Source organism: Equus asinus, chromosome 10, assembly GCF_041296235.1.
Source record: "Equus asinus isolate D_3611 breed Donkey chromosome 10, EquAss-T2T_v2, whole genome shotgun sequence".
Taxonomy (NCBI): Eukaryota; Metazoa; Chordata; class Mammalia; order Perissodactyla; family Equidae; genus Equus; species Equus asinus.
Window position 1 is genome coordinate 19,886,182 of NC_091799.1, and position 19,916 is coordinate 19,906,097.

The window sequence follows — 19,916 nt, forward strand, 5'->3', positions numbered from 1 at the left end:
GGAAAAAAAGCATTGCTCAGTTTGAAGAAAATAGTTTTGTGCTCTTTTTAAGGGGAGGCATATAATCTGTTCCAGATTTAATTAGCTATCTTCAGATGAAAGCTGAAGTTTTAATAAAAGTTAGAAGAGATAACACAGTGAAGGACACGGATGAGCTGTCTCAAGGCCATATTCCAGGGGAACGATAAGAGCTGTAAAAAATGGCAGAGGAGAGCAATTGAATGGAGCAATGAAAATCTGATTCTCATAAAAAAGAGAGAGAGAGAGAGATGCTGGTAGGGGCGGTTGTAGATGAGACCTGCTAGCGTCTGCAAGCAATTTGGATGCTTGCCAGGAGTCATTGTTCACCCTCGGCTGTGGCGGCTCCGTCCAGATGTGCCAACTGCACGTTTCGGCTTTTGCCAGCTGACTGCGCCGTTTGATAACCAGCTCTCTGGATGCCCATCACTGGCCGCAGAGATAGAATTAAATGATGATGATCTTCCCACAAGTTGGGAGAGGAAACAATGCATATAAATCTTGATTTCATCTCAGCATGAGAAGTCTTTATCCATCATCACTCATAATGAACAAGTCGTTAGCTGGGATGAATGGTGTTCTGGTTTTTCCAAACACCTCTTTTGTTCCTTTTTTGGGTGACTTTTATCCATTGCATGGGGGTCAAACCTCTTTGCATTTAAGGAATGATTGAAGAGGCGTAGCCTCTCCTTCCCAGGGGATAGTAGATATTTTGGGGTTCTAGATGCCAATCTAATAGCATTGAAACAGCCTTAGATATTTAAAGATATTTAATAAGCATTCATCTTCCTTTAGGATCCTGCTTTTTTCTCTTATTTTATCCTTAAATTTTTTTACATAATAGTGTAGTTCGTGACTTATTCTTAAGATAGCATTATTCTGAATTGTCCAAGAGGAGGTGGAACTAACTTTTTTAATCTTCTTAATAGAAATTCTGTTGTTTCAGATTTTTTAGACATGAAACCTCCGTGAACTTACTGGGATACAGCTGAGCCAGTGTCTTTCCCTCTGTCTCCAGCCATCTCTGTCCAGTTGCATACCCATTTATCTATGTCCGTCTCCAGCAACCACGTTTATCATACACACATTTATTTATGTGCACCTTTGTGTAACATCCCTGCCATTTCCATCAGAGTCTTTGCCATATCCGTGGCAGAGTGAGGTCTCATCCGAAAAACGGTGATCTGCATTATTTATTCCTTTTCATACTAGAGAACTCAATTGAGATTGATGTATTTACATAAATTACTGTCCATTTTCTTAATCCAAAAAGCTTTTTAAAATAAGAGGCTCCTTATGTTCCTTTATTAAGTCTGTCTCGTGAAATAGAAGGATCTCCAGTTTGGCAAAGATGTTTATTTAAGGTTAGGTTGGTAAAGGCAAGGTATATTTTGTATTTTTGAACTTTGTATTGTGGAGTGGACTTGTTTTGGAGGGTGATTAATGAAAAGAAGAATATCCTTTTGTCACAGAGGGAAACACAAGTACATTTACCAAAAAAAAAAAAAATGTCTGTTAGTGCTCACAGTTGGCTGTGAAATACTTAGCACTCACCCATTATGACATGTGAACTTAGTCATGAACTTTGTGGCAGGAGGTGCCACGTCAGAGACATTCATCGTGCACTTCCAGAGCCTCTACCACAATGACCTGCTCAGTCTTTGCGAGAAGGTCCTGCCATGCCCCGTGTCCGGAACAGAATTAGTGTTCAGCCGTGTCTTCAAACAGCTTTCACCTCATTGAGTGCAGAAGACTTGTCTCTCTGCTCCTCTTATTTAACTTAAATGAGAGGGGAGAAATACCACTTGAGATTAAACAGCACGTGCCATGTGGAGTCAAGAATTCTCACACTGTTTGTACTAGAACAAGATTTCAAAAATCCTTTGATAGGCTGATAGTGAACTTCTCTTACTTACCCACAAACCTTTAACTTCTCTCATCTTTTTTTCCAGACTGACCATATACAACTCTGTGTTTGATGATAATAATAAATTGAGAACTTAAACTATTTTGTTATTAAATCAAGATTTGGGTTTAATGACTATCCCAATGTTTAAATACTCTGTTGCCCTTCCCTCTGGCACTCCCTCCCTAATTTTCATTTGTAGAAAATCAGAAGGTGGTAGATATTTGAGCAAAAGATTTCTTTGTCTAGGTAAGTAGCTTTGTCAATGGAAACCCTTAGAGTTTTAAAATATTTTTGCTTTTTATGCATAGAATATCATTACAGACACTTGTAACTGATCTAAAATTTTGACTTACATTATTTGTAATTATTTCATCAAGTGTAACTATTTATGAACACTGCAGGATTTTTTCTATTAATATTCATGTACTGAACTATAGTAATCTTTTCACAGTGTGTTCCAGTCAGTTCTCTGCTAGGGCCCATTTTTTAAGCCCATTTTTAAATGTCTCTTTTAAAGTTTCTCTCCAGCATTTCATTTTATTACTAACCTACTTGACATTTGGAATGTACCTGCATTGGCAGAAAGTCTCCACTGTTTAAGAAAATTGTAAGTGGAGAATCCAGTTTTAGAAGAATTAGCTGAAGCCTCTTTACTAATTTTAACAGTTGGGTGGGTGTGTTTTTGACATAATGAAGAGTAGCCTGTCAGGTCCCTTGATTTAGCCATGAAATATACTAATCTGTTTTTTAGTGAGTAAGGGTCTTAGTTTATCAAGTTCTCCTTTTGTCAAGTTCACCCTCACAATCAGTGACCTTCTGAGTGTCTTAGTATTTTATTGTTGTTGTTTAAAAATGCTTTTACCCACCAACTTTTACCAGCTTCCTGAAGCAGGATGTTGGGTATGCCAGAGACACTTGAGAAAGGGAGGCAGATATAATTTCAGTTTTAACATTGACGCAGAAGTATGGGTATCACTTCATCTACAAAAGAGAGAAGGCTGCAAAGTGGGATTTTGCAAGCAAAATAGTTTTCTTCATGGCTTTATTTCAGTATTTGGTGTCATTATGAAATGAAGGTATGTTTTTCTTTATCATAGGCTAAAAGATTGGACCAGAAGCATATTAACTTTTTCTTACCCCTGTCCATTCTTGCCTATTGATGTGAAAGATAATTTTTTTTAGTCTGAAGATCCTTTTGAAAAGTTCTTAGAGTATTGTTAATAAGACTTATGACATTCTTTCCTTCTTTTCCCTTACAAAATTTCACTTGGAATTAGAAAGGTAAACGTTAGCTTTGGCAAGTGGACTCCCTCTTAACATCTCTGTTTAGAGTCACAGATCACCTCATTGCTGCTAATTTACTGTATTTTCACAAGACCCCTAGAATGTCACTAATGAGATAGTCTAGTCTGGTCAGGACTTCTCAAACATTGTTCCCTAAAGTACTGCTGGGAGCAGAGAAGGGGAATGAACATCTACCACAGAACATCAACCCCATTCTGATCAGAGGGACAGCTAATCAAGTTTTATCTTAAAAATTCATGAAAATGTAAATTTTCATCCATAACGTATTTGTCACTGTGTGGTACATTCATTCATCGTGTGCTCTCCTGTGTAAGACCTGTGCTGAGTGCTAGGAGACAGTGGTGACACAGACCTACAAGGCGCTTGCTGAGGAAGACCTTTCATTCTAGAGGGAGTCAGTGTAAGAGGCTGAGAGAGGGAGTAAGAAGCAGCAGGGCGCCTTTACTGCGTTGCATAGGATGGTCAGGGAGAGAATGACTTTTAAATTGTGGCCTTCACATTTAAGCTGTGAAGTGTTGGGAGGGGCAGTGTCATTCAAAGCAGTAGTTTTAAAGGCTTACTATACTTTAATATAAAAAAGAACATTTCAGATTACTTTGCAGTTAACCTACTTAACTCTCTTCCCCACCCCACCAAAAAAAAAAGAAAAAAATTGACCCTTGAATTCTTCCCTGTGCTAACTCCCCACATCTTGTCCATTAGCGAGTCTCTCAATTTGACCTCCAGAATATCTCCTGAATCCATTTGGTCTTTTCCATCTCCATTGGGTGAGTCCAAATCTCCATGACTCCACCTAGACAATTGAAATGCACCCTGGCTAGTTTTCCTGCCCTTGCTCTTGGCTCCCTCCAGTCTGTTGTCTACATAGCAGCCAGAGATCTTTTAAAATATAAATCAGATCATGTCTGCTCCAAACCCTTCAATGACTTCCAATTGCATTCAGAATAAAATCCAAACTTCTAACCACTATGAAATACTCTGAGGCCCAATTTGGGGAAGGGACCTACAGAGAATGTGAACACAGAGAAGGAAAAGCATTGTCAGCAGTTGCAGTATGACAGATGAGTACAGGCCTGGCTAAGAACCCAGGAAGCCAGGGCAGGAATTTGGAGTCTCTAACTAACGTGGACCTGCTGTCATAGGCTGGGAGCAGCAGGGTCAGTCTCTGCCTCACGCCCTACGGTACCTCACACAGGAGGCCTTGCTTACGTGCCAGATAGACCTAGAAAGCTGTATACAAATTATTTTACTACTTATCGGTAATGTTGTAAAGGGGGTTTGTGTGTCAAGGGAAGAGTTGGTCTTTCCCCAAGATCTGTTCCTATGGGGTAAGAGCTGATTTATTGACTGACTTTGTGTATATATAGATATTATCTCATTTAATCTGCTCAGCACCCCTAGAAAGTAGATTTTATTATGCCTATTTTACAGATGAGACTTTAGAAATGTTTCGAACTGTTAAGAAGTTGGGGGGCGGGGGGTAGGTGCATCTTTGAATTAAGGAACGATGATAACTGTACATGTACTCATATACGTAACTCTCTGAGCGTCCCTGTCCTCAGCTCTGAGAGAAGTTAAGGTAAGCCGAATTTCCACAGTAAGTAAATGGCAGAATCTAAATTGGAGCCCAGGTTCTTTTGACCTCAAAGCCCATACTCTTTTTATTGTACCATGTTGCTTATTAGAACCCTAATGGGAGAACAAATTTAAAATTCTGTAAACAGAAATGTTCATTGATTCTAAGATCTAAATGCACTAGGGAAGTGCAGCATTTAAAGGAACCCTGTGGTGAATCTGGATATAAAGCCTGGAATTCTTTTTGTAATTGCACAGTTTGTCTGTATTGGTGTCACTTTTAATGTTTGATGTCTAGCTTTCTTAAAGCAACATACACCTGTCCTGAGCTGCCCTATGGAAAAGAAAAGCCCATATGTTTTAGAGCGAGTAGGGTTTTTAACACCCTGCTGACCTGAAATACTCTCCGAGGGCTAAAGTAAGCTAAAGAATCTTCTAGCTGTAGGGCTGAACAGAGTCCTACTTCATGTATAATTGTAAAGACAGAAAATCCAGTAACCTTTCTTCTGTGAAAGTAGTTTGCAGGCCAGAGACACAGATGTGTGGTTTCCTCGTGCTGTAGCAGGTAATCCTTTAAAAAAGAAGAAGAAAACGTTAGCAGGACTACTTAAATGTTCTCTGTCAAAAAGACAGTAATTTCTGCAGAAAACTGCTCCTCCTCATGAAAGAATAAATAATCATGCTGATGCCACTCATGCATGGAGGCTGGATAAGAAATAAAGACCTGACACTCGGTATCCAGTGACCCCGTGGGAAAATGATACAGTAAATTAGGAGCTTAAGATGTTTAAATGTGTAACTCAGAAGTACCACAGGCAAGAAGCTCCAACTTGAATGTTCCTCCTTGCCGCCTCTCTCTGCCTCTTTATCTTGTTGTTTCATCTCACCTGAGCCTCCCCCTGTCTGGAGTGCTCTCTGGCTCCTGATGGATATTCTTGCGTATAGAGCAGAGCGCGTTAAAGATGGCATTGCAGTCAACTATTTTATCCAGAAAGCCTGGAAATTTAGAGAATTTATGTCAAGCAAAAATCTTTTGGAACCACTTTAGAGACCCAATTATTTTAGCAGGGTGTTATGAGCTCCTGCAACCGCCACATCAGAAAAACTGGAAATAGATCATTCTCTGAAACCACATTTGACCAGTATTACTCTTCCTGCTAGTCGCTAATCTTTCAGAAGTTCCTTTTCCATCACGAAATCTATTCATCCACTCCATCTGGGGCAGTCACCAGCATGAATTAGATTAAATAAAAAGCAGAATGAAAGGAAGAGAAAAGATATATACTCCTGAGAGGCTATGTGGTGGTTTGGGAGGCACACACATTTTAGAGTCAGAGGACCAGAAGGGTCCACTAGGGACTAATTCTAGAGCACCACTAATTTAATAGTAGCTTTTCAGGAAAAAAAAAGAAATACTACTACATTAAATGTGCATATTGATTATAAGCTATATATTGATTGTAGACCTGTTAAAATGCTTAGAATTAAGAAACTGTGGTAACTGAATGTGTACTCATGTACTTACCTCTCTGAGCCTCCCTTTACTCAGCTGTAACATGGGAGAGATTGAGGGAGGATTAGTCGGGCACTGTGTGACAGGACCAAGTGGGCTCTAAAGCTCTGTATGGCTCGAAGATACTCTGTTTGGTCACTGTCCAGTGCTGCCTGCTCTGTGCCAGCCGCTGTACTAGAAGTCAGGTGGAAAACCCGATGAGAAAGCAGACTCAGAAAAAGAGGCAGTGAAATAAGGTTAGTTCACAGCAGAAGTGTATAAGCTAATAAGGCAGCATAGATAAGGGAGTGCTTGAAACTACTGGATAAGGCAGCGGGCTGAGGAAAGATGCTCTGGAGTAAGTGATTTCTTTGATGGCTTTTTGAGGATTAATTAGAATTTTCCCAGATGGGTGAGAAGAACATTCCAGGAAGAGATGTTTTGAGATGTAGTCACAAAACATAGACATTCCAAGTGACTGGAGCAGGAATGGGGCAGAGGATACGGTGCAGAAGCTAGGCAGGGGCCAGATCTGATCAGGCCAGGCCTGATAGTGCACTCGAAAATGGGAGAGGTGCACTCATTTATTGGGGCTTATTGTGCAGCAGGCACTTTGTAGGCACTAGGGATTTTGTAGAAGCCAAGAAAAGGTCCTTACCCTCAAGGAGCTTACTGTTTAGTTGGGACAAACAGGCAATTACAATACCATGCACAGGATAAATGGAAATAAGTATAGAGCCTGGGTGCACATTGTGGGAGGGGAGCCCTGGTCCAGTCCTAGGACGTCAGGAAGGACTATCCTGAGCAAATTCTCCGGCTGACCCAAAGATGGACAGAAACTGCCACGGTGACGGGAAATGAGAAAGAGCATTCAGGCTGAAGGAACAAAGTGAGAGAGCTTGAGCCCTCTGGAAACCACACGTAGCTCAGTATAATAAGGCAGTAGAGTGGCACTTGGGAGGGCGGGCAACGATGAGGCTGAAGTGGTCATTTGGGACCAGATCATCTTTGTATATAGTTGAATTTGAACTGTATTCTGATGGCAGAGGGGAACCATTGAAAGGAAAGCAATATAGTCAGAATTTCTTTTAGAAAACACACCATCTGCTTTATAAAAATGGATTACGGGACACAAAACAGGAGGCAGAGACACTGGGGTTGGGGGGAGGTTCTTGAGGGCCCCATGCAGCAGTCAATAAGCCCTGAGCTAGGGCACGGAGAGAAGCGGGGTGCTCCCTTCAGGAAGCAGAGGGACGGACCACGGTGAAGTCTGATTCCTTAATTAGATTTGAACGCACAGTTTGGGGAGAATTGAAATAACTCAGAGCTGCCACCAGTTCTCCTGTATTAGTATTAAAGTTAGTATTAAAACAAGGTGGTGGTAAAAGATAGACTTTTGAGGTTTTTTTAAAATAAAATTAAATACTTGTTTTAAAAAAAAAATCAAACATTTTGCAGGTGTTTGAAGTCAAAAGTGAAGGTTTCCCCTAACTTTGGTATGAATCCTTGGTTTTTATATTCAGTTCACATGCAGATATACATGTTAGGCTATAAATTTCGTGGTTTTTTGTTTTTTAAATCACTATATACCCAACATCTAGCAGAGTTCCTATCAAATAGAGGACACTAATGAATGTTTGTTAAATGAACTCACAAAAAGTGTATCTGTGTAAAGATTTTTTTAAATGATACCATACAATATGTATGATTTTGCATTTGTTTTTTTCACTCAGTATTATGTCATAAGCATTCTTCTATATTAGAGTGACCATTGCATTTTTATCTTTCTAGCTGAATTTATTTAACTTAGTGCTCTTGATGGACATTTAGATTATTTCCAATTTTCAGTAGTACACAAACATACAGTAAACAACTTTGTATGAATATTCATTGCACATTTGTGCTAGATTTTAAATCGGGGATTGCTTGTCAAAGGTTTACTTATTTAAAATGTTGAGAAAAACAAATTACCCTTCAAAAAGTTTCTGCCCATTCTTGACACTCCAAGAGTGTGTGAGAGCGCCTCTTTGCTCACCCCTTACTATCTGGATGTTGTCAATCTTTAATTGTTGCCAAACTGATGGTTAGCAGTTAATGATTTCATTTTAATTTGCATTTCTGGTTTTTTTGTGTAGTTAAGCATTTTAAAATATTTTTACCAGCCATTTGTCTGTCTGAAAGGTGGTTCTTAAGCTAGTCAGTTGTTTTAGAGGGAAGAGGAGTTGAGAGGAAGTCCAATTTCAGAAAACTATTTGTAAGTACCCTGTAGTTTAGAGTACAGCCTCTCCACTCCCCCCTTTCCTGCCTAAGCAGTGTATGTATGTACTCTCTCTCTCTCTCTCCCCTTCTCCCTCTTTCCCTCTCCCCCTCTCCCCACTCCCTCCTCCCTCCTCCCTCTTTCCTCCTTCCTCCCTTCCCCCCTTCCCCCCCCCAAGTATGTAGAGAAAGGCACGCATCCAGACCAGGCCATTTCACTTGTTTGCCTTCTGGCTCTTCATTCACCAGCAAAGCTTTTTTTTTTTTTTAAGATTGGCACCTGAGCTTCTTTCTTTTTTCTTCTTCTCCCCAAAGCCCCCCAGTACGTAGTTGTATGTTCTAGTTACAGGTCCTTCTGGCTCTGCTATATGGGACGCCACCTCAGCATGGCCTGACAAGCGGTGCCATGTCCGTGCCCACGATCCGAACCAGTGAAACCCTGGGCCACCGACGTGCGACGTGCGAACCCAGCTACTTGGCCCCGGGGCGGCCCTGCCAGCAAAGCTTTTGTTTATGTTTGGAGAGAGCTGGTCATTCACTAGACTGCAGTTCACCTCATTTGAGACCTTTTGTTGTTACCTGCTTGCTTTGTCACCAAAACTACTTTAACAAATAGATTTTCTGTTAAGTAGTTTATTTTAGTCTGGTACATGTATATAGCACTTAGAAAATGCGTCATGGGGTCGGCCCTGTGGCCAAGTGGTTAAGTTTGTGCGTTCCACTGCAGCGGCCCGGGGTTTCACTGGTTCGATCCTGGGCGCGGACATGGCATCACTCATCAAGCCACGCTGAGGCGGCATCCCACATGCCACAACTAGAAGGACCCACAACTGAAAACACACAACTATATACCGGGGGGCTTTGGGGAGAGAAAGGAAAAATAAAATCTTTAAAAAAGAAAAAAAGAAAGAAAATGTGTCATAATCTGGAAATCAGGAAATGTAGACCAAAAAAGTTGTCACCCCTTAACAGGTTTATTTGGGGGAGGCACATCTAAGGACACATCTGGCAGCATTATGAACAACAGTGGCACCAAGGGCAACTGTAGGGGGTTAATGGGGACCCTGCATCGTTGCTTGCCATGTGCCTGGTGAGTAAACTCCTAGAAGTTTCTGGGAATGGTAGCAAGTGGGGAGACGGCTGCAACCAACAATCAGTGTCACAAAGTGGGGATGACTGATTCGCTGAGGAGACCGTTGAGACAGATGTTTAATTAGCTGAAGTCAGAGTGGATAAATTGGGAGCTGACTGCCTATGCAGAGAGACGCTTTTTCCCTCATCTCTCAGAACTGGGGGTTTTTGTCCTTAACTGTTTTCCTTTTGAAGGCAACATCCTCAGACTGGGGGGAGCGGGGAGGGGAGGAGAGAGAGAGTGCTCTTTGGTTACATCTGCTGAACACCTACTGTGTTCTAGTTATTTTTGCATTTAACCTTTACAAAGACCTTGTGAAATGGGCATTCTCTCTTCTTTATGGTTGAGAAAACTGAGGCTGCGTCTGTGTGTTGTGTATATGTGTGTGAACACTTGTATTGCTAGTGAGTAATGTAGATGAGATTTGAACCTTGACCCCTCAATTCTTGAGCCCAATGTTTTTTCTTGTACACAGCTTCCCCACTTAAAATTCAATGCAGATGAGGGAACTTTCTGGAGTAAAGGTAACAGTCTATATTGACAGGACCTGATGTCACACGGGTATATGCTTTGTCAGAACTATCAAATGGTACTTGTAAGATTTGTCCCTATCGTGTATGTAAATTTTACTAAAAAATAAAAAGAGTCTTAAACAAATATTGAACACCAGTTATTGTTAGGTACATTGAAATGTTTAGGAGTGAATGTATTGATGTCTGCTACTTTGAAATGCGTTTTTTTTAAAAAAAAAAGATGGATTGATGGATAGATATGTGATAAAGCAAATATAGTAAACTGTTAATTGTAGGATCTCGGTGGTGGGTATGTGGATTTTCAGTGACACTTTTTTCAGGTTTGGTTTAAAAATGTACATAAAGTAGGAAAGAACTCATAAAAATTAAAAATATATCATTTAGATTCTGCTTATATTAATATAAACTTCTGAACTTACAAATATATGTCCTTGTGGCATAAAAACTCTAATTTTTACTTCTTTTTATAGGATATTTTATCTTTTATTGCTTCGTATGTTAAATGACATCTTTGAAGTGAGTTTCTTCCACTGACCTGTGGCTTTAAATAGCTTACAGAGTTATGAGTATAATAATGACTGTTACCACTTACTGAATATTCAAATGTGCCAGGCAATCTGCCAAACACTGTTCTTTTTAATTATCTCATTTAATCCTTAAAACAACTATTTGAATTGGTTGATATTTTTGTTTTGTAAATGAGAAAACGAAAACTCAGAGGGGATGCAGGACTTGTCCAAGGTCACACAGCTCGTAAGTTGGGGAGCTAGGCCTCAACCCCAGAAGTATCAGCCAAAGTTTGAACTCCTAGCCACTGTTCTGTACTTTCCTCACCGGCTAAGGTTGCAGGGTCCACGGCTCGGTGGAGGTAGGTACACTTGTTTCCCTAGATGGAGCAAGTGTACCTACTTCAGTTGTATATGGCAGCATGATTCAGTGGAAAGGGCCCAAGTCCCCACCCCAGTTGCACCTTTCACACAAACTGTGAAGTTAGGCAAGTCATCAAACCCTTCTAACTTCAGTTATCTTTCCTGTCAATAGGGGTAATAACACCTACCTTGCAGGGTTGTTGTTTTGACTGAATGCATGTAGGACACTTAATCCATAGTAAGCGCTCAATGGGTCAGCTGCCTTTATCCCTGTCGCCACTACCACACCAGGGACGCCATAAAACCTGGCTTTTTAGGATTTGATTTACTTCCTTTTCTACCCATATAACTTGGCTTTTGCCTGTACCTTTTGCTTCCAATGGATCAAGTCTATACAAAGCTTATACCCTGGGATAGAACTAGTGTTTGAATTGTGTTTGGCTATGGATCTGCTGGAAGCATCCTTTACTTTGAACAAGATGACGACTAGATCCAGGGAGGCAAGCTAATGATTTTTGATGACAAGAAAGCCCATCCCATATCTGTAGAGGTGGGTTAATGATCATAAGGCTCATTCATCGTTGAGCATATATTAGCAGATTTAATGTACGGAGCCGAAGATTCTGGAGATAAAGTGAACAAACCACGAATGCCTGTAACAAACACATTTACCAGGGATTTTAAAAGCCTTTGTATGAACAGCTGAGTAGCTCACAGAGCTTATTGCTACTTCTCAGAAAATGCTTAAAAGAGGGAATGTAGTGAAACACCAATAAGACTTTTGAGTGAATGACAGAAGTTACAGACAGGTCTGGAGTGCTGCGTCTGCCCCTTCTCCCCTCCATGAACAGTCTCCGTCTCCCCCAGAGGAGGCAGAGGCCCTCTTTCTTCAGTCAGGTCATTCATGTGTTTATCCTGCTAGCAGCTGTAAGGAAAACGCTTCCTAAGACTAAATTTAGCTACTTCCTGTGGAAAACCAGAGCTCCGGAAGAGTTACCCCACCACAGAAGACTCCCCCAAGACCAGCCCAAGGACCGGGACACCTAGGTTCTATCTCACTGCTTTCCGAGGCCTGACATTGGAGCTGATCTTCCCCCATAAGCAGTTTAAAAGGCAGTTTTAACAATTGCAATAACAACTTTCCATAGCAAGTTTTTCCTTTTTGAGTAAGTTACAAATAGTGGGACTTTCTGCAACAGCTTTAAATGCATTAAGAAAAAAAAGACAAAGAAAAATAGCTCGTCAGTGAGGGCATTTCTTTTTCTGCCTTACAATAACAATAATGCCTTAGAGACAAAGATGGCGTAAAGTCAGGAGGCGTCATTGGAGTGGCACTGTGAGGCAGGTCTGGGGACTTCTCCATTACCAAGCACTGATCATAGTAGCACGTCAGCAAGGTGTACGGACTCTGCTGTGCTGACCATCCAGTTCTTCAAAGAGAAAGTCAGTGGGGTGTAGGCAAAGCCCAAGCGCTGCAGAAGAAGCGAGGAGGCTGTTGGAACTCCTCAGTCTTCCCCAAAATTGCTATCACACAGTCATGGAAATAAAACAAACTCTAGCTTTCCTTTTTTTTTTTCTTTGGACACTACATTTAATAGAACAATCTGAATTAAGATAAAAGGTTAAGACAAAGTATGATTTATGTCTAAAAAATCCTGAGAGTCTTGCAGATCTCTCAAGCATAGTAGTGTCCAAAATCAAACTCATCACTCAGCACGTATTGGTGGAATCTCTGCTATGCTCTAGGCCGTGAATGCACATGACAGGGCCTATTCCCAGAGAGTTCTCGTTCCAGTGGGGGAGATGGCCAATAAAAAGTAAACCAACAAGGTACAACTGATGGGGATCCTTGCTTCCAGCTTTTAGTCTGTCCATTTTTTGACAAAAAAGACTTTTCTGAGTCCCCTGTTTTGTGGGTCCCGATCTTGAAGGGACTCCCTCTTGCCCCTAGGATCAGGCATTACCTCAGTCTTTCCACTTCAGCAGGTTGTTTCCGTGCATCTCCTAATTGGCTACCAACACCACTCCCTGATGCTGGGAGAAGTGGACAGGGCAGCAATGACAGGGTGAGTTCATGAGTAGTGAGTGACTCCATCTGGATCAATGGTGGAAATTAAGAGGCCATCTCTCAGCCTTGAAAGCTGCTAGAGAGAACACTGTCCCTCAGCCACTTGGCCTTGCGTCAGAGCTGCCATGGGCCTGCCCCAGTAAGTTCCTAATACGTTGATCTTGCCAGGTGTTGGTGAGTACCTTCCCAAAGAAAAGGATGAGAACTCTCCTCCTCCTTTGGGAGAAGGTTTGGGATGGGGGTATTGAGCTCACATTTGAGTGAAATGAAAGCGCTTGGTGGAGAAGAATGGGTTCCTTTTTCTTTGCCAGCACCATGGCTGGCCCAGAGTTGGTGGCTGACACATTTTGTGGCGTGAACTAGGGAGAAGCTGTGAAGGCCAGTCTGTGGCCTGCAGCTGCTTCACTCCCTCCAGCCCAGGCCCAGGGCTGCTCACTCTCTATTCAGGAGTAGATTCACTGCACTTTGCGTATTGGAGATCAAACTTCCTCCAAGAATTAAATCACGTAATGAAAATGTAGATATCTTAAAAATGGAGCACAATGCACATCAGTTGAAATTAACATTGCCTCCCAGGTTCCCTTAGTGACATGAATCTCGAATGAGTCCTTGGGGAACCCCAGGAGTATACCAAAGACAGGTATTTTAAGCATTGATAATCAAGTAAGGGTGTGCAGCAGGAGGAAGCTACTGCACGCACTGTATTCCAGAAAAAGACGATTAAAGCAGACTCACTTTCCAAAGAGGGGCTGTGTGTCGATGAAAGCAGGAGAGGACGTGTGCTCAGTCCTCGTCTGCACTAGCGGAAGATAGCGTGTCTGAGGTTTATAATCCTTTTTAAAACAGCTGAACAGGAATACAGATGAAAAATAGGAAGGTGAGTATCAGAAGAAACAGCCCAAAAAGTTTAAACTAATTGCCTGTAAGAAGGGAGCCAGGGATGGGCAAGGAATTAACTGTTTTTCATTACAGGACTTGTGGTATTATTTACTTTTAAAACTATATATACATGTTACTTTGATAAAAGTAAAAATAGTTTTTAAACTTCGTAAAGAGAAGACAGCTTACTTTCAAATTCTAGAGCTTTAGAAAGGTTTCTCTTTCTTGCCCTTACTTACGTGGACTTGCTCTATTTGGAAACTTCCTTTCTCCTGAAAGCCACAGTCCATTTCATTGTGTCGGATGTCAGTTTTCTATGAGAACATCATTATTAAATAGTTGCTGCCCATTATAAACATTCCCAAACCTTTTAAGACCAAAATGTTAGATGAAGATAACCGTTACATTGTGATTTTGCCAACATTTTGTCTCTGTGACCTGTATTTTCCGTAGGTTAAAAGCACAAGTTATTAGCTGAGTACTCTCTCCCATTCTAAGAATGACTAATATCTCAAACATAAATGAAAACAGCTGCTTTTCCATAACATTAGAGTCCCAAACAGCTGTCACACGTACATTTTGACGTTCTTTTTTTCTTTCTTTTTTTAAGTTGGGACAAAAGTTAGTTTACTGAATCCGCTAATCTGGTGAAGTCTGTCTCCTGACTCCTGTAGCGAGGTGGAGAAGAGGCCATAGCAAAACCCGTTGAGCTAGACTGTAGCTGTCCCAGAAGGCTTGAACTGACTTAAACTGAAAACCCTGTGATGAGAGCCTTCTTCTGCGCCAAGAACATAAAGTCTGTGAGGGCCTGCGGTGGCTGCTGCACCATTGCTGCCTCCGCCAGCGAGCGCGGGCCTCAGCCGACAGCCACTGTTCTCTCTCCAGCTGAAGAGCTTGTGGAGTGCCACCCCCTTGTCGGCGAAAGCCTGAATCAGTGCTCTCTCCACTCCCGCTGCCCTGGGAGGAGTCTTTTCAGGGATCCTGTTGTGGATCAGGAGATCAGGCTTCCTCTGTTGGCTTAAAGCTGGCCCTACCACTACTAGCTGGGTGACCTTGGTCAGGGCATTCTCCCTCTGAGTTCTTGCTTTAGTTTGCTGTCAAGTAAGATAAGGTCACAGGTAGATCACAGGCTGCTGGTCAGTAGTCTTAACTGTGGAGCTTAATACCTGGATTCTAGAAACATCTCCCTGGTTCCACTCTTGGTCCTGCTACTCTTTCTGGCTCTTTGATGAGTTTCTTAGCCTGTTTGAACTTCATATTCCTCATCTATAAATGAAAATAATACTATCGTTTTCATAGCATTGTTGTGAGAATTAGAGATCCATGTCAAACACCAAGCACTTAGCTGTTATTATTTTATTGCTCAAATGTTAGTCCTGTCCCCTCCCTTCACTTTCACTGTTACGAGACGCAGTCATACTCACAGTTTTGTGATATAACACTTTGTTTTTTATGACTATGACTGCTTCGAGTCATGATTCAACAGAGGCTAGCTGCTAAGGAACCCAGCTCAAATTTAGTCCACATTAGGTACGGCCCAGAATGTGTGCATCTGTCTGCCCAGCTGCTCATTTGAGCTTTTCCAGGGGTCTGAGGCCCTTTGTCAGAGCAGCGAAAGCATCAGTGAGAACATAGGTGTGCACATGCAGGAATGACCTGGCATTCCTCTGGAGCACTCTACATCTGGGGCTGGATGTGCAGAAGGGTTAAAAGCTGGAGAAACTTTTGTCATAAATTTTGTCTTCAGCAGGACTTCCCAGGGAACATCTGACATTAGCAGTGAGGAAATGCTGATTGGCCTCAGAGTCAGCTGAAGGAGACAGGAGCTGCAGTGGAAGCTGCTGGATTTACTGTTATTAGCAAGGCAAATGGAAAGCCAGCAGGGCAGCCCAGCTCCCAGATAATAGATCTAACGAGAAGGAAAACTCCCAGAAAGGAAGATGGCTGACAGCCTCCACTCCTCTACCTCCTCTACTGCCATTTTTTCCGTTGCTTTTACCTTTTTGTTTTGTGTTTAGCACAAGGAGAAGCCTATTTTAACATCTTAGGTTATAAGTCACAATTGGCCTAAAATAAAACTGGATTTTAATTCAGCTTCTTGTCAAAGTTGAACATGGTGCAAAATTGTATTGATACAGTAATAAATAGGTTCCATTTATTGAGCACTTAGGATGTGCCAGACTAAGTGTTTTACATGTATCTCATTTAATCTATAAAACCACCTCATGAGTTAGAAATTATCATCATCTCCAATTTAGAGATAAAGAAACAATGCTTAGAGCACTTGAGTGATTTCCCAAGGTCTTAAAGCTTGGTGGAGCTGATATTTGAGCCCTGCCATGAAAATCTTACCAATTTAGTGGAAGATTTTGAGGCAAGAGCCCAAATGGCTCTTATGCGGTCAGACTGGGTATTAGCAAGCACTAAGAAAAGCCCTTACTGAGGCTTGTGTCCTGACTTGAAACAAAGCCTTAGTTGGTACAGTAGTGATTAGAAGGAAGGTGGGCAGGCAGAGAGGAGCCAAGTTGGCAGTGGAACTCATCTCTGAAGGATCTGACCCCCTAAAACAGGGAGCAGGGTAGTTAACATCCAAGGACCACAAGGGCTGAGATGGGAACTGCAGCTCCTGGCAGCAAGGACCAGGGAAGCAGATGATGCTCAGCATCCAGGGACAGCAATACAGAGAAGCATGTCCTGTACAGGGTCAGGTAACAAAGGCAACAAGTGAGCGAATATCCTACTGTCAAATTACCACTAGAAAAAAATCCCTTTAAAATGCCTGTCAGAGGCCAACATACTGTAGTTGTTCTCATTAAATCCAACATAGCTAGCTTTTTTCCTAGCATTAGAACAGATGAAAACTAAAAATACATATCTTTAAATGCTAAAATCAAACTTGGCGCATAAAGATGTTAACACTGTTAAGGAACTAGAAAACAGACACTACCATCCTCCCAATTAAGTCCGTTAGTCATTCATCAGACATTTACCAAGTTCTGTGGTTGCAAAGAAGAATAAGACTCCCCACCTCACACTCACTCTCTTGGGGTTCATCGAGTCACTGAGGATCATCGCAGGTGGTATTTTCTAGACTGTTTAAATTGTTCTCTTGGTCACGTCTCCTCCTCTTTTTTCCCTCATTTTTACCAAACTCGTGTAGTTGAATTCAGATAAATTAAATGTGTAATTTATGCACAAAGCAATCCAGGTAGGTAGAGGGGATCAAGGGGCAAGCAGAATTTTCAGAGGCACACGGAGAACCTAACAGGGCACCAGGCCTGGGGGCAGGGTTCTGGGCAGGGCTGGCCCAGGGGCAAGGAGAGTCAGCTGAGTGAAACATGAAGGCCAAGGCCAGATTAAAAGAAAGGAAGCCTTGTTTCAGTTGGCCTGAAATTGCAGAAATCCTCTTGCCCTGGAGCAGAGCCTGCTGGTGAGAGGAATAAGTGGTGCAACTTTCCCTGTTGTGGGGAAGCAAAGTAGGCCAGTCTGGGAATCCGGTAGGCTTGATGTTGTCATGCCGTCAGTAGGAGAAAAGCAGATGTGAAGAGTCCTGGAGGCCAGATAAGACTTAGGGAATAACCCTAAAGGAGGGATGTGATTTTGGCAAACTGGAGGAACAGGCAGTATGAGGGAAGGGAATGGCACAGTAGTGGTGTGGGTGCAGGAAACCATGAAGTGTATGCACTGAACCATGAGGAGACCATTTTGGCTGGATCATGGAGGACATAGATGAACAAGAAATGAGGATGGATAGAAGGTCTGACAAGGAGGGTCAGGAGCTGACCTTGGGGAATGTGGAAGGATCTTAAGCGTGGATGATAGCCTTCAGAGTTTGACTCCAGAGAGCATCCTCTGATGACAGGGTGAAGAGTAGGTGGCTGGAGGCCAGGAGGTGGGTTGGGAGACCATTACTGTGGGCTAGATGGTAAGCCATACCGCGGAGATGGTAGAGTCTGCGGCCTTGAGAGTTGACACAATTGTGTCAACAAGGGAGGAAGGCTGAGTAGGAAGTCTTCAAGGCTGGCAAGTGCGTTCTTCACTCGGCCAAGTCCTGGGAGGCCAGAGTCAGTGTTAAGCGTATTTGCATCTCCGGTGCCTAGCTCAGGGTGTGGCCATGGTGGGTTCAGTAAATGTTCGCTGAACAACTGAGTTAATTCATTGGGAGACTTGTGGTGTCATCATTGGAAATCTAATTACAAGGAAAAAGAGCTGGTTTGAGAAGGGAAGGTTAATAAGTTTATAAATGACAGGCCTGTAAAATTAGGAGCAAATAAGTGCCTGGAGCTGTCTCCCTTCCTGGAAAGGTGGGCCCGAGCTGTTCACCTCAGTGGTGCTTCCTTGGAGAGTTGGTGGATGCCCCTCAGAGGCCCTGCAGCCTACTGTCCCACCCCGGGCCACTGACACCCCCCTGTTTGTAGAACACTGTCACTCGTGGTGCCTCACTGGATCTGCTCAACAGCCTGTCAAGTACGTAAACTATTACCCTCATTGCGGAGGAGACTGAGGCGCAGAGGATGTGGCTTACCCGGGCTGGCCTCTGGCATAAGTGGGTTTGAATGAAGCCTTCAGACTCCACTGTTTCATTACAAAGTCTCATACTGAAAACAGTTGGCCTAAGCCTGCTCTCCGTTTACTCGGGTTGGAGTCACCACGTTTGTATAGCTCAGAGAAGGCTGCAGACAAATGAAGTCTCCTTTTTGTTTGTTTCTTTTGTTTTTGTCCTTAGGTACTTGTGACTAAATTCACTGATTTCGCTGGCTGTCAAGGCTGTGTTAAGGAAAATGGGTTTGAACTGCTCTGGTTTTTGAGGACTGGACTGGATGTCAGAAACCTTTGCCATCACGGGAGAGTCTGTCACTCTGGATTTACTATCTGTTCCCCACAGCTGAATTCCTCAGCACTGTGATTTAGCACCCTGGCTCCCCATCAGCCGGTTTTGGCATTTATTTGAATGCATTACCCCACTGGTTTCCATAAACTGTTTTACAATTGTTTAAAATAAATGACTGTTTATTTCCACAAAAACCATCTGTATTTCTTTCCAGAGCAACAGATAACTGTATGTAAAATTTGGTAATGTCACAGTGACTCAAGTTAAGAGAAACAGATTAGATTGAAAAATTGGATGCTAAGGGACAGTGTTAAAGGTTTCCATCCTCTCTAACACCTGATATCTGGATTTGAAGGAGGAAAAAAATATTTCTTTTTTACAAGTAATATCAGGCCTTCTTTCTCCAAAGGGAAGTGCCTTCATGCTAGCTGGATAGTGACAAGATATGGACTATTAGCATTCCTCATGGAACTGAGTGTCTGCCTCTTTCAGCATTCTCTCTGCCTGACATGGTGTGTAGAAGGCTTCTGCCCAATGGCTTCCAGCCTTCTCCAAGCTTTGAAGTTTGGGGTTGTCCATGCCTTAGCTCTTCTTGTCCTGATGTGAGTGGGCTCCGTTTAGGCCTGTGTGTTACAGCTCAGAGAACTCTGGTAGGAAGTACATTGAGACTAGTTGCTGTGGCCAAAGAAGGTGGGCCTGGGCGAGGGCTCTAGACTGCTTGGGAGGCAGGACTGGCCCCTGACAGTAGTGGTCTTCCATTCTCCAGCAGGTGTCCAAAGCAGGAGAGTGACTCAACTTGATCCACACCAGCTCCGTCCATCCCTAGGAAACCCAGTCTGAGTTGGCACACTATTGCGAGTCTCCAAACAGTGGGGATATTGGGAATGGGATGGAGGTGGAGCTTCAAGTCTGCTTTGGAGGGAGAGGTAGTCAGGGTGGAAGCCTGGCAGGCTGGGCTTCCACTTCATCACCAAATATTCGCTAGGAATGCAATCATGCTGAAATCTGCTCTCCACCCTCAGCATGTGTACAGCTGCTACCAGAGACAG

The 19,916-nt window shown here is 42.6% G+C and overlaps 1 protein-coding gene across 13 annotated transcripts in view; it reads left to right on the forward strand.

Annotated features, from left to right (window-relative positions):
• Window positions 1-19,916, forward strand: part of MAPKAP1 (MAPK associated protein 1) — a 231,373-nt gene that overhangs the window by 144,938 nt on the left and 66,519 nt on the right. For 2 of the 13 annotated variants that reach the window (XM_014840673.3, XM_070518749.1), the window contains exon 8: window positions 18,763-19,056. The exons of the other annotated variants lie outside the window; for them this stretch is intronic. In XM_014840673.3, the coding sequence (XP_014696159.1) occupies window positions 18,763-18,776 (14 nt within the window). In that variant the 3' untranslated portion in view covers window positions 18,777-19,056. Of the gene's footprint in view, window positions 1-18,762; window positions 19,057-19,916 lie in introns of those variants that run through there. 13 annotated transcript variants of the gene reach the window in all.